Raw genomic sequence first — 27178 nt, forward strand, 5'->3', positions numbered from 1 at the left:
GACTACATCGTGTAATAGTTCGAGCTTTAATTATTTACCAAAAAGTTAATAATTATCAAAAGAAAAGTGATTTAAAGTGATTTATGAATTTCTAAGTACCGTCAAATTGAATAAATTAATAGTTATTTGAGTTAGTTTACTACTTTTAAGTTTTTCAGTTTTCAACATTTGGTATATTAAATTTTTTTCATCTCAGAGTGATACTTGAAGTCAAAATTTTGAGACAGTTTCATACATCTGTTAAGGTTGCTCTTAAGTCAACCATTAACTGGTGATGTGATGCTCACGTGAACAGTGACTTGGCGTCATGTGTCAAGTTGGGCCCACGTGGATATTAAAGAATTAAAAAAATTAAAAAGCTAAAAACTACAACTTTGGATTTGGAAGGAAACGTTCTAGGTTTTTCCTCTGTCTCAGCCATCTTGGGGGACAGATTTGCTTATGTTGTTCTTCTTGGAGGACAACGATGGCAACACCACCGCCATTGTTGAGAAACCCACTGAGCTCTTCTCTTCTTCCACTTCTTCGCTGTTGTCCTCCCCCACCCCTTCTTCCTCCTCCAAAATATGCACAAGTTGTATCTCCTAGCACCTCTGCAACACCAATCAGTGTGCTAAAAGTAAGATTCTAAGACGATAGACGTTAGTCAGGCGGTGAGCTGGGGTCTAGCGCCTATGCGGCTAGGCGGGAATTAGGCGGGTTAGGTGGATTTGAGTAAATTATTATATCTCATATAAATAGTGTCCATTTTTACTTAGAAAAAAACCCATACTAGTATTGGATGACATCACATATAATATTTCTTTATTTTTATTAAAGTTACTATAAAACATATGAATAATTACATTCTTATACTTGAAATTTTCAAAAATTAAAAACTTAATGTAGGTCCACTAAGTCTAATAAAAAACTAGAAATGAAAAAGCCCATTAACTTTCTTTTGTTATATTGTTGTTTTGGACGTTTTTGGTTGGGTCAAGAGGGCCATTAAATTTAAAAGTCCATTTAGCTTTGGAAAATGAAAAGTTGTGGACCCACTTAAATAGGCTACAGTAAACGAAGACGTGTAATACAGGTCATTTAAACTATTCATCATCTTCATCTTTTCACCCGCTGCTCCTGCTAATGCATCTTCTTGTCGGTGGCCACCAGACTTCATGCTTTTCATTCTGGATGCAATTCTTTTTCAGACAAACTCAATTGCCTAGGCAAATCTCCCAGCCGCCCAACCCCGCCTGCTTCGCCTAGCTCGCTTAGATCCTCGCTTAGATGCCATTGAATGGGTTTTCCGACTTATCAAATGATTTGACCTTAATCGGAACAGTTGGCTACCACCCACTGCCTAGGCTGATTTTTAGAACACTGGCTAAAAGTCCCTACAAAAATCAGAGCCTATTCATGAGTTGGGTGGGAGCTTCATGGGTCTCGATCTCCACTTTCTCTCTCTAATTCTCTTCTCTCTTCCCCACACCACAGCCTCTTTCACTTCCTCAGACTACTACCTCATCAACTGCGGCTTACCCTCCAACGCTTCCATCTTCAATCGTGTCTTTCAACGGACTCGTACTGACCCGGGTCAGGATCCATTTCGATCACCGAGCAAAACCCACCTCCCAATTCGCTTGCCCTCTACCGCACTGCTAAAACCCATCATCCCTTTTCTCGCTGCGACATCGTCACCAAGCTCGCCCTCAAATGTGACCGCAAATCTGTTAGTGTCGGCGACGAGGAAATGTGGGTTTGGTTCATTGGATGCTCGCGGTGGTGATTTTACAAGGGGGAAGGCTCAATTGCAATTGCATTTTTCTACAGTTCGTGCTCGATGATCCATCTTCCCCATAACAAAGACAGAAGATAAGGTAATTTTATAGGGTTTTGCACAGACAATGATCCATCTAGCTCAAAGTTCCATAACTCAAGATGATGGGTGGGGCGTGGAGGGTATAAGGGATGAAGGGATTGGGAAGGGAATGAGGGGTGGATCGAAGTAACAAAAGGGGGTTTTTTTTATGTGATAATTTTTTTTTAATTTTTTAATGTTAAAGTGGGCCCAGATTGACACGTGGTGTTGGCACCACGTCATCAGTTAACGGTTGAATTAACAGTAACCTTAACGAATGTATGAAACTGTCCCAAAATTTTGACTTCAGGTACCACTCTAGGATGAAAAAAACTTGATGTACCAAATGTTGAAAACCGAAAAACTTGAGGGTAATAAACTGAGATTAACCCTAGTTATTTTATGTGTCACTTAGTAAATGAGAGGTATTAAGTTTGATTCCACATTATTGTTAGCACATTGTGAGGCTTAGCCACTCTCTCACCTGTAAATAATACTATTTATTTAGAAAAAAAAATATTTTATGTAGATTTAAAGGGTGATTTGGTAAAGAATCAATAAAAAGTTACAATATTAATAATATATCAATAATATTTATATTAATTGTAAATAGGTCAATTATGTATTGGGATACTTAAATGCATTTAAGATAAACAAAAATTAATCTATCATTACAGCTGGCACCCACTTTAAATGATACCCTTTTCTCATATTTTTTATATTTTGGAACAGGTCAACATGGATTTAGACATTGCAATGCAATGTCTGTTTTCTGATTCTAGTTTTATCAGATTTAGATGTTTTGTTGCAGTGTTTGTTTTCTGGTTCAATTTTTTTTTTTTTTTTTTTTTTAATCACTCACGTGCCTCCTATGCTTCACACCTTTTGCAACTCATGATTTTTGCATTTGGGTTCGAACACTGCAACACAATGTTCCTTTACTGTTTATGAGAACATTGAATCTTTATTCTAGGGACATTTACTCAAGTTTGCATACATCAATCCCTATTGTACATTGACTTGCGCCAACATACATTGACTCACGCCAACACTCACCCTCAAGATGGTTCGTAGATGTTTCCGAAGACTAACTTGTCAAGTGAGTCATGAAACACTTTCGCAGACACCACATGTATTAAAACATATGTTGTTGTTCTGTCCCCATGTATGGAATGTTTGCTAACTGAATATCCAACTTCTCCTCCATAAAATGAAGATCCACTTTAACATGTTTATTCTATCATATTGTACCAGATATTGGCTATCTTTCGTGCTGCTTAATTATCACAACATAAAAGCATAGGCTCATTGGGCTTGAAACCTATCTCCGTCATACCATGTCCCAATAAGCCTCCAAGAATGCAAGATGCTACAATGACTTTTCCCAGCGATGGCGGCTCTGCCCTAGCAACTTCAGCTTTTGTTATGGATGATCACTAGGTTTTAAGGGTTTAGATGGTGGTGTTGGTGAAAACGCTGCAAAAGGACTCGAGGGAGGAGAAGTTGGATAGGTTGAGTCATCAACAAAGGGTTCCATGGACAGTGGTTTGTTGGCCAAAAACCTGGACTTGTTGGTGATTCCTAGCATGGGGCTTGAGAATGCCGGTGGAAATGGGTATTGGGGGAGTTGCCCAGCTCAAGCAATTATATAAATACATACATACATACATACATACATACATACATGTATATATATATATATACAAGAATGTCTGATACATTGAATCTCTATTTTAGGTACATTGACTTAAGCTAGCATATATTGAGTCCCTATGGTACATTGACTCATGCTAACACTTACCCGTAATTTGGTGCGTAGATCCCTCATAAGCCCAACTTGTCAAGTGAGTCAAGAAACACTTTTACGAACATGTATTAAACATATGAAGATGTTCTACCCCAAAATATGAATGTCTACTTACTGAACATCCAACTTCTCCTTAATAAAATGTCGATTCACTTCAACATATTTAATCCACTCATATTGTACCGGATTATTGGCTATCTTTCATGCTACTTGATTATCACAACATATGGTTATAGGCTCATGGGCTTGAAACCCGTCTCTGTAATACCATGTACCAATAAACCTCGAAGAATGCACGCTGCTGCAATTGCATCTTTTTCTGGATACGGTGGCTTGGCTCTGGTAACTGCAGCTTTTGCCATGGAGGGTTTGCAAGGTTTTAGAGGAAGGTTTTGAGGGTTTGGACGATGGTGTTGGTGAAAACACTGAAAAAGGGTTCGGGGGAGGAAAAACCGAATGGGTTAAGTCGAGGACAAAGGGTTCCATGGATGATGGTTTGTCGGCCGGAAGCCCGAACTTGTTGGTGATTCCTTACATATGGCCTACTTGAGAAAGTTGGTGGAATATGGTATTGAGGGAGTTGCCCTGCTCAAGCAATTGTATAAAGATAAGGCGGGTAGGGCTGGAATGGAAGCCAAGCCCGTGCGAAAAATATTTTTGGTTTTTTAATTTTTTATGTTGTTTATTTATTTATGTTTTTTTTTAAATTGTCCATTTGCAACCATAATGCCACATAGATGCACAATCATCGTTTAGTCAAGGAGTCACATCAGCGGTTAAGTTAACTGAACTCTTGACGGAAAAACTAACAAAAGTATGAAAGTGTCACAAAAACAAAGATCATTTTGGAATAATAATGTTGAGAGAGAGAAAGTTAGAGGTGAGGCAGAGAAAGGTGAGAGATAGTGAACCAAAGCAAGATCATTCGGTGGGAGAAAGAGTTACAGACACTTATCGTGAGATTTCAAGGTTGAACAAAATTTATTCTACCAGTGAAAGATGAATCTTTTGTAAGGAACATCATTGTTCCCAAAAGGATTAATTTTTTCGGCTGGAAGAGGTTAGTTGAATTTCTATCTAAAATTCTATGTGAGGGAAAGAAAGTGGAGAAATTTTGTTGTTGTTCTTCTTAGGTGAATAGGAATTTGTTGGAGTTGTGAAAGAAACCACAGAGAAGTAAGTCGAGAATTGTCTCTCAGATTTCATTTAAAGATGCAGCTCTAAGGGGAAAACTTTCAGCTGAATTTTATCTTAATTTGAATGAGAAAGAGAAATTGAATGTAAAGAACAACTAGAATAGGAGAAGCAATCCTCTAGAAGATTTTAAATGGGGGTACGTGATTGTTTGTGAGAGACAACTAGTGCATCAGCCTTGGAAAGAGGTGGAGAAAACACTTCTGAATTTTCATGGAAGGGAGATTCGTTTGTCTCATTTTCAATGCCATAAAGCTTTATTTGTTTACCATAATTTAGATGAAGCAATGAAGATTGCAGAATTGGGTTTTTTTTTTTTTTTACTATGAGTGAGTATCCATATGTGTTGTTGTCTGGATGGTGGCAAGGCCTCAAAATAGATGATCAAAATGTAGTGAGTTATGGTGGCTGGATTGCTATTGAGGGATTACCGCCTCATCTCGAGACTAACTTTTGGTTTCAAAAGATTGGTGAAGTTTGCGGTGGTCTGGTGGAACTTGATCGTAGAACTGCAAAATTTGGTTTATCTGTTTGAAGCAAGGTTAAAAATTCAACATAATTTTACTGGTTTCATACCAGAGTTTGTTAATGTTGTTGATGGAAATCCCACTTTTAGAGTTAAAATCAGACAACTCTCACCAGCAAGAAGACCTAAACCTCTGGTTTTCAAGCGTGGAGAATCTTTGAAATTTAAGTATTTCCGAAGGCCTGAGAATGGTGATCGAAATTTGTGATTGGACACATTTCTCTGGCAAGTCCAGCCAGAGAGACAGTTCAAAAGTCAACATGGAATATATGGATACCTTATTATTCTCGAAATAGGGAGCTTGATCGTCAAATTATTATGGATTCTTAAGAAAAGAAAGGGTGCTATCGGAGAATGAGCCTTTAGTGGATGGGGAAATTTGTCGAGAAAGATTAATTGGGGTTAATTGTCAAAATTTTTGCCTTTAGTGGAAGAAGATGTTTCTGTCAATGAGATTGTCAAAATTTTGCCTTTTGCAATCCTTGTGTAGATGGTAAACTTATTCCTGAAAAGAAGAATGAGAGGATGACTGTCTCAGATAAGAGGGGTTCTAGAGGGATTTCTAAGAAGGGAAAAATGTTGGTGTTGTAAAACTCGTCCCGAATTGTGTATTTTGTCATATTTATGGAAGTATGAAATGACCATTTTGCCCCTATCACTTACCCAATCAAGTTTCCCTTTTTGGATTTCCTCCAAATTCCCATATTCTCTTTGCCTGCCACATGGCAGTCTCTCATCTCCCTTTCTCTTCTTCTCTCTTCTTTCCCCAAGACACACACACACACACACACACACTCTTTCGGACCCCTCTGCCATTTCACCTTCCCGGCAACACACACACACTCACCCGTACACCCAAATGACCACGACACAACCACCACCATCGAGTGGATATTCTCTTTTTCTTTCTCCATTTTCCTCTGTGGAGCACTGAGACACCCAGATGCCACCCTACTCTCTTCACGAGTTCGACAGCTTCAAATTAACTTCTTGGCCACGACGAGGGACCACGAAGGTATGAAACTCTCCCTCTTGTCTCTATCTTCATTTTTGGTAGTTAGATCGTACTTGAGGCCCTAACCAGGTCCTTTAGACCAGATCATCGGGCCGAGCTTCCAAGCCTAAAACCCTTTTGAACTAAGGCCCTTAGGTCGTGTAACCATGGGCCTTCGGCCCGTTGAACCTCAAACCCAAAACCCTAAAACCCATATTTATGACCCATTAGACTCAACCCAAAACCCTAAAGCCCAAACTCCAAATCCATTCCAAACCCATCCCAAGCCTTTGGGCCACATAACCTGGCCTAATCATGGAGCCCATGCCCAATTGCCTCGGCCCAACCTAGAAAACCTTGGAACGTAGCCTCGCGTAGGTGTGCGTAAAAGGATGCCGGTGCCGGCGCGTGAAGCACACACGTCGCAGACGACTTTTCCTGCCAACTTTCAGGCTACCCACAGCAGCTTGTGGGGACGTGTGGCGTGTGGGGGTACTCAAGGTCCTCCCTCATGTTTTTTACGTCCATTTCCTGAAATTCAATCGTTATGATAGATTGTTATTAATTGGACTCTTTATGTGCTTAGGTGCGACTATTAGCAGTGATTCCGTCCTTTTTATTTCACACGGTTCATCGGCAACAAAGTATTTATAAGTAGACCCCTTCTAAAATGTATGTTTTAATAGTAGAAATGCATACATGAAAAACATGATTTAATGGAAACGTTTTATGAGTAAATTAGATTTACACTTTATGATTTATCATGCTTTACTAAGAATATTTTGGAATACCATACTTTATCGAATTTAGGTTCTTTGTAGTATATATGATGGATGACTATATACTATTTATGAACTTGTTTTTACACTCTTTTTAGTATATATGATGGATGACTATATACTATGAAGATGCTTTGAGATATATGTATTTATGTTGGAAAGATTATGTTCAATGATTTTGTGCTTATCTAGTGGTTACTATATATGCCTTTGGGTGGGTGCTATAGAAGCCTATGGGCAATTGATACTATATATGCCTTCGGGTGCCTTCGGGCGATTGATACTATATATGCCTTCGGGTGAGTGTTGTAGGAGCCTACAAGCGATTGATATGTAAAGTGTTCTAAGTGAAGGCCTTCGAGCAAATGAAGAGTTCTATATGCCTTCAGGCGATACTGATACCACAGTTTAGCACACTATATACGATATATGTTTTACGAAGGTTTTATGGCATGTTAGGGTTTTCGGAAAACCTATCACATATTATGCTATTAGTTTTCATAAACTTTTGGGGTTAGTACGTTATTGAATGATTGTGTTTGTACTACTTATTTATCAACTTGGTCCACTCATGTTTGTTTTGCGCCCCTTCAGGACATAGGAACGATGCTTACGATCCGAGCTACAAGACATTCCCCTACCAGTGACATCGTCCCATCCTTTCTGCTTTGACATCATTGTAATCGCACCTTCTACTTGTATTATGAATTAGATGGATGCACTGAACATGTCATGCATCATCACTATCATTGTCATTGTTGGTAGTTGAATACTATTATAATTTTGTAAAGTTTATGTGGGAATATTACATTGCATAGTTCGCGCGAAATTTACATGCATGTTTCACATGTTCTCAGCATATGCATTCATTAAATGGCTTGTGTCACCCTCGAGTGTCGGTTAACACGTGGCCATCCTGATGTTCCCTAGACATCGAGTTCGGGGTGTGTCAGGTGTTAGGAGTAGATGCCAAGAAGGGACCAAAGTCTTTAAGTGTGACCCTCAAGCCTTCCGTGTTAGGTTCCAAACCAAATATTGGTGATTCTGAGCAAAATCCGGAGCATGTGGGGAAGTTTTTGTCGAAACTAAAAGTGTCACTAATTCCTTGGAAAAGGAACTTGTCACAAAAAAAAAATAATAATAATAAATAAATAAATAAATTACAGGCAAAATTGTTAACAAGAAAAAGGAATCTGGAAGTGGTTCTACCTTAATCACGTACCAGAAGAAAAAGGTTAGAAGTGATTTAGGGGTTAACCTTCCAAAATGAAGATATTTTCTTGGAATGTTAGATGGCTATGGAGGAGAAATAAAAGAAGAGTTGTTAAAGAGCAGATATAAATAGTGGGGCTGACATTGTCATTCTACAAGAAAAAAAAAAACTGAAATTTGCCGAAGACTTGTTGGAAACATCTGAAGGTTTCGTTACGTAGAATGGGTTTCATTGCCTTCTTTTAGGAAGGTCTGGGGGAATTCTTTTTTGTGGAATACTAAGTGTATCTCAGTTTTGGAATATGTGGTAGGTTAGTTTTCCGTTTCAATCAAAATAAAGTTCTAACAGCTTAGATTGGTGGTTTTCGGGGGTTTACGGCCCCAACAAAGTGAGGGAAAGAAACAATTTTTGGGAAGAGCTGGCTGGATTGTTTGGCTTATTTGGACCTAGATGCTGTCATACAAGAGACTTTAATGTGGAATGGTTTGTGTCAGAAAAATCCAACGGCGATAGATTTATAAGAAGTATGAGGGTGTTCAATAATTTTATTCTGGAAATAAACCTTAGAGATACAAATTTATTTAATGCAGAATTTACATGGTCAAATATGAGAGAAGGGGCAGATGTGGTATGTTGAAGGCTTGATAGGTTTCTATTCATAAATGAGTGGGAAGCGTGCTTTCCTAACTCTCGCAGAGAGCTATTGGCCGGTTAACTTCAGATCGTTGCCTAATTGAATTGGATACAAGTTTTGTAAAGTGGGGACCTACACCGTTCTGGTTCGAGAATTCTTGGTTGGACCATCCGTCTTTTAGGGATGGGTTCAAGTTCATGAGGAAACTTAAAGAGTTGAAACCTAATGTAAAGGAGTAGAGCAAGGAAGTTTTTGGCAACATTGGCCAAGAAAAGAAGCAAGTGGAGGCTAAACTATTAGAGCTTGATGTAACGGAAATAAGGGAGGGTCTTGATCTCTTCTTGAAATTGGAAAAGGATGGTATACGAGCAAGACTTGAGAAGTTGTTGCTTAAAGAGAAAAGTCATTGGAGAATTAGAGCCAAAGTTGAATGGGCTCAAAAATGAGACAGTAACACTAATTTCTTTCACAAAATTGCAAACGGGAGAAGGAAAAAGAATTTATTGATAAATTGGAGTTGGAAGGGGGAGGAATTGTGGAAGATATTGAAGTCATCGAACAAGAATTGATTCAATTCTTTGAAAAACTTTATTCCAGAAATTTGAAGGTGAGGTGGGGCTTAAAAGGCATTTATTGGAGTCTAATCAGGGAAGGGGAAGCAATATGGCTGTAGAGGGCTTTTGAAGAAGAGGAAATAAAAAAGGCAATGTTCGATTGTGGGGGTGATAAATCACCAAGTCCTAATGGTTTTACTGTGGAATTATTTCAGCAACATTGGGAGGTGGTAAAATCAAATATTGTGAGGGTTTTCAATGAATTTCATAGCAGCGGAATCATCAACACAATCACAAATGAAACATACATCTGTCTCATACCAAAGAAAGCAAATTCAATTGGTGTTGCCTATTATAAGCCTATAAGCTTGACAACGAGTTTATACAAGATTTTGTCTAAAGTGTTGGCCTTTAGACTAAAGGAGGTAATTAGTGGCATAATCTCACAAGTTCAAGGAGTTTTTGTGAAAGGAAGGCATATTCTTGGTACAATTCTAGTGGCCAACAAAGTGGTTGAGGAAACAAGGGTGAAAGGGAAGGAAGGTATTGTGTTCAAAATTGATTTTGAAAAAGCTTATGATCACATTGATTGGGATTTCTTAGTTAATGTGTTGGAAATAAAAGGGTTTGATGATAGGTGGAGAAAATGGATATTGGGCTGCTTGAAATCTACCAACTTTTCCATCATAATAAATGGCCGACCAAGGGGTAAGTTTGGAGCATCAAGAGGACTTGGACAAGGTGATTCTCTTTCTCCTTTATTATTTAATATTGTAGTAGACATCCTCAATAGATTACTGGGAAGAACCATCGAGGGTGGCCTGATTGAGGGGTTGGGTGTTGGTAATAAGGGTGTGGAAGTTACTCACTTGCAATTTGCCGATGACACTTTTTTATTTATTTATCTGGAAGTGAGTAAGGTTGGACTAATCTTTTATCAGTAATTGATTGTTTTTGTTCTATCTATGAATCGAAGTTGAATAAGGGCAAATGCTCTTTAATGGGTATTAATGCGGAGCAAGAAAAATTAGAGAGATTGGATGGTTTATGGGGATGCAAAGTAGGCTCTTGGCTTGTCAAGTATTTGGGTCTTCCTTTAGGAGTTAATCCTAGAGCTATCTCCTTTTGAAACCCGATTGTGGAAAAAGTTGAAAAGAGATTGCAAAGTTAAAAGTGTGCCTTTCTTTCAAGAGGGGGAATATTAACTTTAATTCAATTAGTGTTAGAAAGTTTACCTATTTATTTTCTATCTTTGTTCAAGATTCCTAAAGGAGTAGTCAGGACTCTGGAAAGCTTAATGCGGAAATTCTTATAGGCTGGTGTTGGTGAAGATAAGAAAGATCAACTCATTAATTGGCAAACAGTTTCAAAACCAAAAGAAGAAAGGGGTGTATGTATTGGCAATCCATTGGTAATAAACAAAGCTTTGTTAGCTAAATGGTCATGATGTTTTCGTCGAAAGTGATTCCATCTGGCATAAAGTGATTAGCAGCAATTATGGTCTTAGTGACAATGGTTGGGAATCCAAGATAGTTCAATTTGGAACAAGTAGAAGTCCTTGGAAGGATATTTCCAAAGGTTATAGTTCTTTTCTGGAGTGCTGACGTTTTGTTCTTGGTTAAGGTTATGAAATTAGATTTTGGGAAGACATTTGGCTAAGCGAAAGATCTTTACAAGTCTCATTTCCTAGGTTGTTCAACTTATCCATATTTCATAACAAGAGTATTTCTAGTGTTGCTAGTATTGCTAAACATTCTTTGAATTGGGACTTTGGGTTTCGAAGGAACTTACGTGATGTGGAATTAGACGAATTGTCATATTTCTTGACAAGTTTGTATTGGGTTCACATTCACCCTTCAAGGGTTGATGCAAGAAATTTAATACTTGATTCTTCAGGAAGCTTCTATGTTAAATCTTACTGCGATTATCTTCTCAAAAGCTATGCTAATAGGCTATTTCAAGCTTATGGCTTGGTTTGGAAATCTAAAGTTCCTAATAAAGTGAAAGTCTTTACTTGGTTAATAGCTTATGGGAAAATTAACACTTGTGAGTTGTGACATGCTCCAAAAAGGGCAACCGAGCTCATGTCTACAACCTGATTGGGGTTAATTTTATGCAAGAAAAGTTCAGAGTCTGTTGACCATCTGTTTCTTCACTGTCCGGTGGCTTTAAATCTCTGATTGAAGTTGTTTAAGGAGTTTGGTATCAATTGGGTTTTACGCAGGTATTGTTATTCTCTTATGGTAGAGGAACATAAATTATCAGGAAAATGGAAGAAAATCAAGGTCTTATGGGGATGTATAGTTTCATCTATTTTTTGGGTCATTTGGATGGAAAGAAACAAGAAGATTTTCTAGGACAACGAAGGCAGTATAACGGAGGATATGTGGTAACTGGAATGTGGCTATTAGTTAGTTTTGTGTTGTTTTTAGAGTTTCTTAATGTCTGGGTGATTGTGCTTTTATCTTGTTTTGTTTGTGCCCTTGTGGACTTCTTGTTTGCTTTTGTATTTTTATTGTTTCTTTGCAATAAAAATTAAAAAGTGTCACAAAATTCAACTTTAAGTACGAAAGTTTAAATTTCTCAATATTGGGGTAGTAAAGTGAGAATAACCCAAAAAAATGATAAAAAATCCTTTTCTATGTTTGGCTTAAAACTGCAATTAAAGCCACTTAGTATGATTTAGAGAACTTCTAGTGTAGGAAAGCCCCCTAGGGCAACTGCCTATTGAATCCCCTGTAATGAATAGTAACTACCTTTAATTAACAGTAATCACCTTTTGCATCTCCACCCCTAACTGAATAGCCATGGTAATATGCAATAAAATATTAGTATTTTTTATTTTATAAAATAATACAAAATAATTTTATTTGTAATTTTGGATAAAATTTTTAATCGTTCTCGTTGCGCCACATGTTATTATCCGAAAAGACAATTTTTGGTGATAGATTTCGATAAGATTTTTATCCAATGCCATCGCGCCACGTGTCGTTACCTTTTCGGAATCGTTGATGATAGATTTCCGATAAGATTTTTAACCAATCATATCACACCACGTATCACAATCTGTTTACAATCTTTGAGGATAGATTTTGATAAGATTTTTAATAAATGATGGTGTGCCACATGACATTATCTACATCTAATCCTTTCTTTTTCCTCCATATAACCCACCATCCATCCTAAGAAATCACACACCAAAATCAAAATCTCTATTCTTATTCATAGTTTCTACTTTCTTTTTACAATGTCTTCTTCAAGGATGTTGTGGGAAATCGATGAGCAAAAGAAAGAATTGTTTAACCAAGGGGAAGAAATGTTCAATCTCTAGGGGGCGAAAATGAGATGGAAGAGGATGAAGATGATAAGCGTAAGAGGAGAGATGACGAAGCAAGAAGCCAAAGAGCCTTACATTCCCATCTAGTCATCCAAGCTGTGGCTGAGATCTCCAGGCCCAACCGTTCCGCAAACATTGATAGAAGCAGGCAACGACGAGGTAAGGATCTCTTAGACGATTATTTTGTTTGTAACAGTGTATTCCCTGATACGTACTTTAAATGTCATTTTAGAATGGAACGACATTTGTTCAACAAAATCATGATTGCTGTTTGCAACCATCATTCTTACCTTGTGCAAAAGAATGATGATTTTGGTGTTATGTGTCTTTTTCCTGAGCAAAAAATTATTGCTGCCTTGCAAATGCTTGCATATAGAGCATCTGCAGACCAAGTGGAAGAGATAGCGAGGATGGGGAAATAAACCAAACTGGAGTCCCTGATTAGGTTCTGCTCCTTAGTCGAATCTATCTACACCATAGAGTACCTCCGGAGACCTACAACAATGGACTTGCAAGGGCTTCTGAAGAAGAGTGAGATGTGAGATTTTCTTGGCATGATTGGAAGCATCGACTGTATGCACTGGACCTGGAAAAATTGTCCAAGTGCATGACAAGGAGCTTATAGGGACAGAAAATAAGCAAAAAATATCATTTTGGAGGCGGTGACATCATTTGATACATGGATTTGACATGTTTTTTTTGGTGTTGTGGGAGCTCAAAATGACCTCAATGTCCTTGCCTAATCCCCAATGTTCAACGATGTCTTGCAAGGAAAAGCACCAAGAGTCACGTATTGGGTCAACGGACATAAGTACCACGGACCATACTACCTAGCAGACGACATTTACTCAAGGTGGACATCGTTTGTCAAAACAGTGCCACATTCGTGAAGTGAAAAGGAAAAGCAATTCGCAAGCTATCAAGAGGGGTGTAGAATGGATGTGGAGCGTTGTTTTAGTATCCTCCAAGCTCATTGGGCAATTATCATGGGTGCTGCTAGATTGTTTGATTTGGAGTCACTTCGATCCATCATGATGACGTGTATCATTCTTCACAACATGATTATGGAAGATGATTATGATTATGATGCCGTTGATGAATATGAGCCAGACACGATGAATAATTCCAAAACACAAATATATTGTGCTCATGACGTCACCGAATAACCCGTGCAACACGAGCCATTAGAAAGGGATAGACATTACAACGAAAGGCTCATTCAATGATATACTTCAGTTCAATCCTCATATATTCAGAAAACCCGTCAAATTGACTTGATAGAACACCAGTGGAATTGAAACATGCTTAAGAAACTTAAGTTCATTTAGTGTTTTTTTTTAATTTTAAATTTTTTATTTGGTGTCTTTATGTAATTTTATTTGGTGTGATTTTTAAGTTCATTTGGTTGGTTTTTTTATTTTTTTTTATTTGGTGTGTTTGTAATTTTATTTGGTATGTTTATGTAATTTTATTTGGTGTGTTTATGTCCTTTGAATAAAGATTCTCTTAGATTAAATAAAGTACCAAATTAAATAAATATACTCTTAGTTTGAATAAAGAACTAAATTCAATAAATTGGAAATTACATAAGGTACTCTATTCAATAAATAAGAAATTACAACCCAAATTGATTGGAAAATTATGGGCTCCGATTAAAAACAAATTCCCTAGTCCCTTGTGAATGGAAAATCATCACCTAATCAATTTGTGATGCTAGGACCATTTCCTTTTGCTCTCGCTTCTCTTGCACACCTCCTTCGCACCACGTCCGCTTTCTCCGAATTCCAAAAATATTTAGAATTCGGAGACATCGCCTCTACAGGCTCCTTCATAATGTCACAATCTTGTTGAGCCATTCTTTCCTCTTTAAGCTCTTCTCTTTCTTGCCTAAGTAGCTCTCTTTCTTTCTCATTAGCTTGAAATAATCTCTCAGCAACTGCAACTTTTGCCTCATTTCTAGCCTTATCAGCCTCAAATTTAGCCATCCTGCGCCAAAGTCAATTCACCTTGGCAAGCAAGTTCTTCCATATATTTTGCATAATCATTCTTCGAAGCACTTCCTTTTCTCTTTGAAGCCTTCTTACCTTGAGGCCTAATTGGATCTTGTTTAGGGGTCGCTTCCGGCACTTGTTCTGTGTCGCTTCATGAACATGCAAGCCATGATCGGGCGTAGAGTGTAAAGGTGTGCTGTTTATGACAACTTCTAGACCGACAGGCACAACTCTGAATTTAGGACAATCTTTGACAATATTCCAACATTCCCACAGGGTGAATGATTTATTTTTGTTTTTGGCATTATACCAAGCTTGTGCTTAAAGTGTCTACACAATGCAGGAGAAGAAATAATTATAATCAAAGTAGCTAATGTAAATTTGGGTATAGTACAAATAAATAAATAATATATAGTTACATGATCCACGAAATTTTCCCCACTTCGAATATTACTACTAGCTTGTGCCAAGGCATTTCTCCAATGAGTAAACAATTGGCTGAGTATTCTCCAACGACTGGAGAGTGATTGTTCCGTTCTTTTCCTACGAATTTTCTCAAGAAAAAGGGTATGAATATTGCTCCACATTTCTTGCAACTGCATCTCATTACCCGTAATTGGATCATGAGTAACTTCGACCCAGCTAAAACACAACGTAACATCTTCAATAAGCATCCAATTCGTATCTGCATCATTAGCCATTTTGTTAGAAACAAAAGTACATAGAAATTTTGAGAGAAAGATTGGAATGTGGTTGAAAGTACTTGAGAAAATATAAAATTGTAGTGTAAGGTAGAAGATAATAAGAATGTATTTATAGAAAAGTAAAATCATTTTTTTTAATTTAAAAAAAAAATTCGGATTTTTAATTAACTTAATTAATTTTTGTTGTTGGATTAAAAAAAAATTGAAATCCAACCCTCCAAATTGTGCCACGTGGCACAACGATAACATATGTGATTTTTTTTCCTATTTTTCTTTTTTCTTTTTTAATTTTTAAAGGCGAATAGGGTGGACTGTTGATCTGGAATTCAACGGCTAATATTGTGCCACATCATCTAGCCATTGGGGGAGGTTTGAAGATTTTTTTGATCGTTGGAAATCCAACGGTCCAAAAAAAAAATATCCATTGAAATCCAAAGGCCGAGAAGGTGCCATAAGCCCCCAGAAACGGTAACATTTCAGAAATCAAACTGTAGGCCCCATTGACTGAAAAGTTGTCGGTGACGTGCCCCTATGCGCACGTGCTATGCACGCGCCTGACGCCAATGTTGTTGTAACATGGTTGACGTTAGCCTTGCATCAGTGCGCCCTCAGGCGCTTGGGCCTTTGATTCATGCCTTCCCTCTCACACGAGCCCCCCTTAGCCCAATCGCCCACATGGGCTAAAGCAAGGAAGGGAGGCAATTGGATTGAAAAGATCCCTGGTCCACCGGGCATTTCCTGCCACTGGACTTGCTCTTAGTGGTAATCTTTTGCGCTTGCAAGTGAGAGGTCTTAAATTCGAATCTCATGGATGATAAGTTCACAACTAATTTACTTGCACTCCCTTTAATATAAATATATCGGTTGTATCAAAAAAATCTGCCATTAAAGAATTATACTACTTTGGCATAATTTGTATCGACAGTCATTGACCCCATCATATATATAAAACAAAATGCTAAGTGCCTGCAAATAATCAAATTCGTTTTGACGATGTCAACGTATCTATGATAATCTGCGCCAGTACTAATATAGACTAATTAAGCTTACAATTGCCGAAACTTGTACACAATGCTCGTAACATTTAGTTCTATAAATTGAGACACTTCAGGACCCCCAATATTGTATCGATCTCCTTCTTTACAAGAAGAACACAATTATTTAAGAGAGGGGAGTTGAAAAATGAGTATAAGCATGGATGTGAATGTGATGTTTCTAATCGTCATCGCAGTGGCAGCAACAGAAGCGACGTTACGTAGCGCAGAAGCTGCAGAATATGTAGTAGGAGACGACTTAGGCTGGACTATCCCTCCGGATGGCGCTGCCACTTATGCTGCATGGGCTTCTAACCATAGCTTGTTTGTTGGTGACATTCTTGGTAATCAACTACTGTGAAATTTTTCTTACTTTACGTTCTGTCTTTTCATTGTAGTTCGAAAATTTGTATTGGAATTTCATGGATCATATGCATAAGAAAATATTCTCGACAGTAGCGTAGAAATGTCACTATGTGTACACATGCATGTAGCTATATTGCCTTGAGTAGTGACCTCTTATGCACTCAAATTTGGAATCTCCTTCTCATAGTTTAGATAAGAATATCGTTTCTCTCAGCATAAAAGAAAAAATTGTAGAAAAGCCACTCCCCTTTTTTCTCTTCTGCATCCTAATTTTCATTCTATAACTTTCATTAGCATTTGTATTTATAGGATGAATTCGCATTGAATGCAAAGACAATCCAATGGCTTGATTTTGATCTATACTCTATGGTAGGTGCTGATTTCTACATGGTTGTGTTGGCTTTGCAGTGTTTAAGTTTGCAGCAGGAGAACAAGACTTGGCATTCGTAACCAAGGAAGATTTGGGCACTTGTAACACCGCAGATCCCTTGCATGTATTTGAGAATGCAACCACAATAAAATTTCTTGGAACCGACACATATTATGTAACGTCAACTTTTGCCGGGCACTGCAGCAAAGGGCAAAAGATGACTTTTGACATCGCTCCCTCTTCAACCACCAGTACCATTTCACTAGCCAGTCCAAGTCCGAGTCCAAGTGCGGATAAAAAGCCCCTCCAGCAGTCTCTCAACTTTGTGTCTCAGATCTCCGGGCTGGTTTTCTAGTTTGTTTCTCCTTGTGCCTCGTCATAAGATCCTAGCACGTTTATTAACTCCATTGAGAAAGATTCAAAGAGCAATAAGGAATGGAGAAAAACAAGGAACTTGAGAGAGAAACAACGGAGAGAAAGAGAGAGAGAGTAAACTGTATGAATTGTATTTCAAACTTAATGAATTGGATCCTCACAATTACAAAGCTTTTACACACATATATCTAGCTTAAAACTTCCTTCTTACACTTCTAAGAGACTAACCTTTTTTAACAACCTAACAACTTTAGTATGACATGACATCCTCACTAACTAACCAATGTTAAGCTGCCATTTATTGATACTTTACAATGTCATGCCAATATCTTTTACGAGGATCCGTTTATTGACAAAAAAAATAAATACCATGTACGTTGTGTGTGACTGTGAACTAGAAATCAAAATTAATGCACGTTTTAATACTTGGATTGTGCACCTTTTATTTATCAAATGAATTTTTGTTTCAAATTGAACTGATCTAATCAACTAGATCTATTAATTTCATCTTCGATAATTAAAGTCAGTTATTAGCTCTTGGTATAAGAATTTATAAATTACTCTTTCATGATCGTGCAATAAAGATAGGTCTTGTCGTGAAGCTGTTACACATGCATGCAAGATGCAACCAAAAGAATGCTACAATTATTCTTGGGAGAAATAAGAAAAACACGAAAGCGGAATTCAAGTGGTTTGAGTCATTGATTCGTGTGAAGTAGATTGTTACCCCGAAAGTATAGAAGCAGAAAACCGATGGATCGATAGGGATGAAAGGCTAAATACCGGAAGTAAACTTAAAGAGAGCAGGAAATGATGGATGAAGCACTGACCAAATTTACCAAGCCTGATCTTTTGGAGACTCGATAGAACTTTGGAAGATCCATACCCATTCAATTGACGGCTCTTGGATAACACATGTGGCAAGAGGATTACGATAATATGCGTATGTGCTCATGCCCACATCAATGTCGTCTTAAGGGCTGTTTGCGATTATTGTGCTAATTTAAAAATAATCAATTGTAAATTAAAACAGCTGAATCTTTGATAAATTATATTTTAAAAGTGTCGTGAGTATGAAAACAAGTGTAAAACCGTTAGGTACATTCTAAGATTAGTAATATTATTGTACATAATGACAAAAATAGACATGGTAGTGGTGGGTGACTACGATAGTTGTGGTTGCGGCAGTGGTTGCATTTGTGGCGGTAGTGGTAGAGGCGTTGTTGGCGGTGGCGGTTGAAACATTAATAGTGGTGATGTCGACAGTGGTATAAGGTTGGTGGTTGCAGTTGTAGATGATACATATGGCAGACGTGATGGAGGCGGTGGGGGCAACTTTTGTGATGGCAGCAGCAATGGTAGGAGTTTAGTGGGTGCCAATAGTGGTGTTAGGGGTGGCGACATAGGCAGTAGTGGTAGCGTTTGTGGTTGTGCTGGCGGTGGTTGTCGACAACGATGGTAGTGGCAATGACAGTAGTGGAGATTGTTATGGTGGCAGTAGTAACAATTGTGGTTGTGGTGGTGGTGGTGGTTGCTGTGGTAGTTGTGGTGGTGACGACTATGGTGGCAACGATGATGCCAACGATGGTGGTGTAAGGTTAGTGGTTGTAGTGGTAGATAGTGGTAAGTAGTTACGGTCACTCTGCTCTCAAATGGATAAAATGCGTGTTAAAGAATAAATAATGTCATCTTAAAAAACTAATGAAGGTATTACATGATTAAAATTATTCTTTAATGGATTAATGGCTCAACTCCACTTTTTATAAAGCAACATGATGTCTGAAGACCACTGTTCTTCTTGTTCTTGTTCTTGTTTTTGTTCTCCTTCTTCTCACTTAGCTCTTTGAACACCGGATTCTTGGACGTCGTAAACACTTCGTCTCCATAATAAGGGTACATATATAACCAGAGTTCTTGGTATGGGATTTTGGCGACCATGTTGGACGGATAAAAAGCGGCCAATGAAACGAGGTTTGGAGATGACTTGGAGCCAACGCTTGGAAACACACTTGCATTGAACAATCAATATTTTGCAAGGAACTCGACAGAGGATTTCAACGAAATTAGGTCACCGTGTAAATGGTCAGGAAGATTGTCAATGAAATTAGGTTCGGGTTGGCCTCTTGGAAGCTGATCTCCTAAACCCTATCCGGTACAGAGGGATGGAAGAGAGTTTGGTTTATGTGTCTTGTGACTAGCCTACATATTTTTAAGAAGAAAGCTACACACTCAGTATTATGGTCTAATGGTATTCCTCTTCACTTAAAAATGAGAGGTTTTAGGTTCGAATCTTGTAAATGCAAATTTGATACCAAATTATTGTTCATTGTGTGGCTTAGCCAAACTTCTCATCCTATTATGTAAAAATATATCGATGTATTCATAAAAAGAAGAAAGGAAACAGTAAGAGGAAATCAACTAGGAGATAACATTCCGATTTATTAGAGGAAATTGATCACCTAAACTAAAACCGGAAAGTAAATAATATTGTAAAAAATGGATCACAAAAACTAGATCAATAAATATCTTTTCTCACCCCAGCATCAACGTTCAGCAGAAACCTACTGAAACAATGGGCATTCGGGGGACATCTGCCAAACCCATCAAAATCGAATGTTTTCACTCTATCTCAACTCCAAACCTTACATTATCGATCCAAAAAGTACATTTGTACGCAACCCAATCTCTAAACAAATGGATATGAATTTAAATCCAAGTTTTGTGATGTACTATCTCAAAACTAAACTACCAATCGCTTGAGGAAATCAATGAAATCAAGGGCAGGAGGGATGAATTAGAGCAACTTACATGTTCGGTAGCTTTGTCCCTAAATTATTGACCCAAAATTCTCGACATTGTTGATATGTTCCACTTTAGGGATGTAAAATCACTACCAGCACCAGCTCAGAGTTCTCTTACTTTTGGTTTGTCTTGCTGCTACATATATTAATCCTTGGCATTACTTCTTTGATTATCTTTGCTTGTTTCACAGAGTAAGGGCTTTCATGTCTTTCATTACATGGTTTTAGAATTTCGGTCGGTAATTTGGTAGGAGTCCTTTTTAGCAAACATAATGCAGCGGTGAAAACATTTTGTTTTCAGTATGAGGGGACCAGTCATCTGTATTTTTTGCTACACTGCTGCTATCAACATTCGTTGAAAGACGAAGTTCTGGATTTGGATACGATCAGATTCTATTATGGTAGACCGGATTGACCATGTTAAGAGATCACGAGACAATTGATGCAACACTAAACGCTTATTTATCATTACAAAAAAGACATACATTGACAATGGGCACCCAAATGAATGCAAGTACTAAGTACTGTAGTTTTTTTCAATGTTTGTTCCTTATTTTGCAATTGAGCTTCCTGTAGAGATGCGAAAACAATAATCTACAGGCTTCAAGGTTGGAAAATACTTTCACCAATTGCGAAAACATGAAAAGTGATTCCAACTACCAGTCCCAAGGTTTTGGCAAATTGCTGATGGGGCAGGACAGCCATAATCCCGGTTGTGAATGCTATTGCAGTAGACTGCAGAGCAATATATGTAAGAGCACCAGCACCTGTTAAGTAGTAAATATACACCGACTCATTGCCGTTAACAGCTCCCCCAAATAAAAGGTGTAAACACGAATTTTTCCTGAAACCAGAGAGACAAGAATACGTGTACAAAATATATTTTTGTATTAATGATTTTGGGGTTACAATCTCTTTGTAATTTGGTCCTCTGATTCTATCTTCGTAGGGTGTGGGTTTGTGGATGAGTTGTTGATCCAAAGGGCCGTCGGGGCTTGATCTAAGGATGCACAGCTGATGAATGGATCTTCAAGGGGCGTTGGGCTTGATCTTGAAGGTTGATGGATGAACGGATCTTCAAGGGCTTTTGGGCTTAATCTTGAAGGATGAACGGATGTGTGGATTTGTTGAGGTTGTTGATCCAAAGGGGCCGTTGGGGCTTGATCTTAGGATGAACGGATCTTCAAGGGCTTCTGGGCTTAATCTTGAAGGATGAACGGATGTGTGGATTTGTTGAGGTTGTTGATCCAAAGGGGCCGTTGGGGCTTGATCTTATGATGAACGGATCTTCAAGGGCTTCTGGGCTTAATCTTGAAGGATGAACGGATGATGAACGATGAACACTTTCTTCAATGGGCCGTCGGGGCTTGATCTTGAGTTGGTGGAAGTTCTTCAAGGGCGTTGGGGCTTGATCTTGAAGGTTGATGGATGATGAACGATGAACGAAAAGTGCTTTCTTGATTCTTCGGGGTTTGCTTGAGAGCTTTAGAGTTTCAAGGCTTCTTTCTTTCTTCCTTCCTCTCCCTTCTTTTCCTTTCTCCTTCTCCTTCCTTCTTCCTCCTAAATGAATGCATTGGCCTCCTATTTATAGAATTTCAAAACTTGATTTTTGGATTTAAATAATCAGATGAAATAAATCATTTCTGCCAGGTATTGACACGTGTCATATTTGATGACTTTTCCAATTTATTTCGATTTTTTCGTTGAATCACATGCTACATATAAAATTTATGTGACACGTGAACATTGAAAATTTTAATTATTGGTCAACATTCATTTCACCGAAATTTTGATGTCTACAAATGCCCCCACTTCAAGGCGCGTCGTAGACATGTGCTTGTCACGTGTGGAAGATGCGTTTTGAAGTCCCTTAATGTAGATGTCAACCCAAGGGCCGTCGAGGCTTGATCTTGAATTGGGCTGGAAATTTCTTCAAGGACCATCGAGGCTTGATCTTGAGCTTGACTGGAAGATTTTCTGGTTTCCTCCAATCGTTGATTTTCCGCAGGCTTAATCTTGAACTGGGCTGGAGGATTCTTTTGGTCTCCTCCGAAGGTCTGGACTTACTCCTTTTATCTGGAGTTGAATTTGATTCAAGGGTGGTGAACACTTGATTTTGAATCGGACTTGTGATTTCTTCAAGGGCCGTCGAGGCTTGATCTTGAACTGGGCTGGAGGATTCTTTTGGTCTCCCCCTACCGTTGATTTTCCTTTGTGCTACTCTTGAATTGGGTAGCAGGATTCAGACACATGGCAGGCAAGCAGGAGGTGGAAGTGATGACCTGTTTCTTTGTTCAATCTTTCCCCAATTCGTATTGAAGAGGGTAGATCGGAAAACTGACTCCAAGTGCCGTCTGATTGCTCTTTTCACTTTGCCATGCGAGTAATAACAAGGACAAAGGAAAGGACATGGAGAAAGCATGATATAAGATACCTTTGTTTTTGAAGAAGCAGCGAATGAATCAGCACATATATTTGTTGTGCTTGTCTCCACATGCTTTGATGTATCATTTTCACTTGTCTTACTTGCTCCCTTTGCAGAAGTGGTATTTCCTTATGCAGGTTTGGCATCTTCTCGTGTAGTATTTGTCCTCTGATGCAGGAATGGAATGCAACCTTTGCATTTAAATGGTGCTTCAAAACATTACTTCTCCGCGACGATGAGTACTCGAGAGCAATGCAAGGTAAGCAACCAGGCAAAGGTTCCAGGCAATCAGTTCCAGGTCGGAAGTTTGATTTCAGGTTCCGACTGATAACTCTATTTCCCCTTCTCCTGCATGTAAGAGCAAGGACAAAGAAAAGGACAGGGAAAAAGCATGATATGAGATACCTTTGCTTTCGCCCTTGATGATATGAGATACTTTTGCTTTTGAAGAAGCGGTGAATGAATCAGCACATGCTTCCATCTACCGTTTCCTCCTGGGTCATCTGTACTCCAGGCATCTGGTATCATCTTTGGGGAAGAGGAAAAAATTGAGTATTTTGAGATGTTTTGCTGGGAGTGTACTCTCGGAGGTGAGGAAGAGTTGGGCATTTTTTTTTTCCGCAGGTCTGCCTTGCCATAAAAGATGAAGGTCGACATATATAGGGATTTCCCAATAGCAAGTGGTGGTACTGTTCTTTTACCCTTGTCGACAAACGTTTTGATCCCGCAAATTCGGCTTTTTGAAATAGTGACGACTCTTCGATCTTTGAATACGCCTCTTTGATTTCTGAACGACGCCTCTTCGATTTCTGAACGAGCGTCTCTTTTGACAAAGTGGCACGCGTTTTCTGAAAAGCAGAGAAAGCGTCGCCGAACTTTGCGCTCGTCAGCTAAAGATGTGTAGCTGCGATGATGACCTCCACGTGATCTTTTGACAAAGTGGCACCCGTGCTCTGAAAAACCGCGAAAGCGTCGCCAGCCTCCACGTGTTTTCAACTTTGTCGGAGATCTTTTGACAAAGTTGAACACGTTTTCTGGAAAGCCGAGAAAGCGTCGCCTAACTTACGCCGGAAAATCCAGCTTTTGAGATTTGCAGAGCGATGTCTCTTCACTTTTGAACAAGCGGCCCTTCGATTTCTGAGCAAGCGCCTCTTCGTTTTTATAGAGGTATTGATCACCTCTAACATGCACACTTCGAAGATTGCTCATTCCTGAAAATCATCTCCGGCCTTTTGAGTTTTAACTTCCTCCACCCATCTCTTTTAACACCTTTGAAAAATGGCTAACCCATCGAACCTTAGCTTAGAATTGAGTCTCAGCAGTGATCCGGTTGCGCCGCTTCAAGGTAATGTATGGTGTCCATCTTTCTTATCTTCTAACGGTCCTCTTACAGGTGAAGACTCCGTGATGCAGGACGCCACAACAGCTACAATAGTAGCTAGGAACCTCCTTACTCCAAAAGATAGTAGGCTGCTGTCAGGACGGTCCGATGAGTTGGCCGTTCAAGAGTCCCTCGCTCTTAGTGTTCAGTGTGCGGGCTCTGTGTCCAACATGGGCCAACGCCTGCTTGCTCGGTCCCGTCAAGTGGAATCATTGATGGCAGAGGTGGAAGATCTTAAGCAGGAGATTAAACAGCTTAAGTATGAGAATAGAAGTTTGCATGTGCTTGCAAATAACTATTCGTCGGGCATGAAGAGGAAGCTTGATGAGATGCAAGAATCTCAAGGTCGAATTCAAAGTGACCGTCAAAGGCTTGCGTCTTTCTTCCAGAGACACCTTTTTCCTGCATCATCCAGCGTTCCACCAGGTATTGGGGCCTCGAATGATCTATCTTCGGTGCCTCCCGCTCCTGGAGTTTGGCCAAGTAGTGGGGCTTCACGTGAACGACCTTTGTGAAGGCTCCATCTTCCTCTTTCTTTGTTAGATACATTTCTTTTTTTTTTTTTTTTTTTTTTTTTTTTCGCACTTGTAATTTCTCGAAGATCAATGAACATGCTTTGTTTTATTTAATGTATTGTGGTAAATACAAATAAAACATATATATCACCAAGATGTGTTCAAACTTTTGCAAGTTTCTTCTTTGCAATAATTATGTCGCCCTCTTTTTTTTTTCAATCAGACTTTTGCAAATTTCTTCTTTGCAATAATTATGTCGCCACTGCTTTTTTTTTTTCTTTTTCTTTTGACTTGCTGATAGCGGCACGCATCATCTTTTCCTTTTTTTTTTTTTTTTTTTTATACTTGCTCTCGGTGCGTCTAGCACCATCAACACTTTTCTTCTTTATTATTATTTTATTTATTTTTTTATTTTATTTTATTTTATTATTATTATTTTTTTATTATTATTTTTTGAAAGATGCTTCCCAGCATCATCATTACCATTTTTTTTTATTATTATTATTTTTTTCTTTATATGGCCATCTGCAAGGCTGAGTTCCTGGGTGAAAACCCAGGCGAGTCCCAGAGAAGACGGAGGAGATCTTTGGGTGTGAGTTGACAAACTTTAATTTTGTCAATCACATTCAAAGGCAGCAGCAGAGGCAAGCAGACGAATGAGATCTTTGGGTGTGAGTTGACAAACTTTGTTTTTGTCGATCACATTCAAAGGCAGCAGCCATGGCGGAGGTGCAAAAGCAGCCAGATCTTGAGGCAGAGTGTAAGGCGTCGAGTTTGAAGACCGGCTAGTCGTTTGACAGCGGTCAATGAAACTCTTCGTTGATTTTGATCATGGTGGCCGTCGTGACGAGCTCGAGGTTTGTTGGCAGCTTGAGGAGACAGAGGAAAAAAACTACACCATCGCCTTTAAGCACAGGTAAGGAGCACAGCCACTGAGCACAGGTAAGGAGCACAGCCACCAGACTCCAGCTCGTTAATTCCCTGGGCTCCCCCAAAGACAACCTTGCTTCACGCCGTCGTCCTCGTCTTTCCCATTTAACAAAAAATCATGGAAGGTCTATTTCTTGGATTCCAATTCTTCTTTTTGGAGTGGATTGATTGGATTGTTGATGGTTTAGTTCCATTGATCAGGACAGTACCACTGAAGTGAAGGTGCTTGCTTATCGGAGAAGAAGCTACAAGCCTCCTTACTGCTAAAGAAGTTGTGCTCCTCCACCTTCACGGCAGGCTGATAGCTCTTTTGGAGCAGTTCATTGACGATGATGACGGGTTTATCCTGGTGAGCAAGAAGTTTAGTTTTAAAATCCGCACAATCAATCTCACCAGAGATCAGACAATCAATCTTTTCGCATTCCATTCTATACATTTTGGCAGCTTTAAATATCGAATAATGCGATTCTCGAAAAGCATACAGAATTCCATCTGGAAATACTTCTCTCCCAACTAAGACTTCATGAAGATTGCCTTCCGTGCCGCAATTGGTGATGTATCCCAATACTCATTCTTCTCAATCTCCCACAACCGAGCAAACCAATCGAGAACACCGACATCGAACTGCCTTGAATGGACACCGTAGTTGCTCTCGATAAACGGATCGCCCAAATTGTTGATGGAGAAATGCTGAAGCTGCATCAGAGCACCATAGTCAAAGTCCAAATTTTGGTGGCGATGATCAGAGCCGCTTGAACTCTGCAGCAGCGTGTTCAATCCAAGAGAGGGGTCTTCGATGTCACTCATTTTGGGCTTCCTGCTCGACAATCCCTCACAAAACCGCAAATTCAAATCTTCGAGCTGCTTGCAACACTGTCCCACGGCAGCTAGGCCCTGATCCCCAACATAGCAACCCGGCGTCCGAGTCGTCGAGAAAACCCAGGAGGTCTTCCGTTTGCTGCGGAATTGGAAGAATTTGAACCTGAATCTTCCCAGAGCGTGAAAGAGTGGTTGTAGAAGATTCTACCTGAGCGGTTGTTGAGGGTGAAGTCTCCGGTGGAGTCCGGCGTGATCTGGAGATCTGAGAGGGGTACACTGCAGTCGACTTCGGTGGCGTCGCGGGTTGGGGGGTCGTGCATCCAGAGGAGTACGGCCTACGGCCTTCTTGGTGTTGCCGCTGAGCTCGGAAGAGAGGCGCTTGGTGAGGTCATCGTGGTACATGGTTTTGTACTCCTGTTGGAGGTAGGCTCGCTGGGCTTTGGCTTTGCAAGTGGGGCATCTGGGAGATTGACAGCTTGCATCAGGTTTAATCTTGCAGGAGCAATTTAAGAGATCGCTCAGCTCGATGGCGTAGATTATGTAACGGCACCTGTCACAATCCGTATACTTGCGCTCCTCGATGCATATA

At 39.2% G+C, this 27178-nt stretch overlaps 1 protein-coding gene across 1 annotated transcript; it reads left to right on the plus strand.

The window, feature by feature from the left end:
* The first annotated feature begins 16755 nt into the window (after positions 1-16755).
* LOC125468439 (umecyanin-like) lies at positions 16756-17698 on the plus strand. The gene is made up of 2 exons (XM_048564167.1): positions 16756-16951; positions 17382-17698. The coding sequence occupies exons 1-2, from the start codon at positions 16756-16758 to the stop codon at positions 17696-17698; spliced, it is 513 nt and encodes a 170-aa protein (XP_048420124.1).
* Positions 17699-27178: the final 9480 nt, after the last annotated feature.

Source organism: the organism of the source record quoted next, unplaced genomic scaffold, assembly GCF_019419815.1.
Source record: "Pyrus x bretschneideri cultivar Hongxiangsu unplaced genomic scaffold, Pyrus_bretschneideri_v1 Contig38, whole genome shotgun sequence".
In the NCBI taxonomy this organism is placed as follows: domain Eukaryota; kingdom Viridiplantae; phylum Streptophyta; class Magnoliopsida; order Rosales; family Rosaceae; genus Pyrus; species Pyrus x bretschneideri.

Bases quoted from the DNA above. Each gene is read 5' to 3' on its own strand.
- LOC125468439 (XM_048564167.1), top strand. From the start codon at position 16,756: ATGAGTATAAGCATGGATGTGAATGTGATGTTTCTAATCGTCATCGCA. The intron at 16,952-17,381 runs GTAATCAACTAC...TTGGCTTTGCAG, and splicing joins GTTTGTTGGTGACATTCTTG to TGTTTAAGTTTGCAGCAGGA.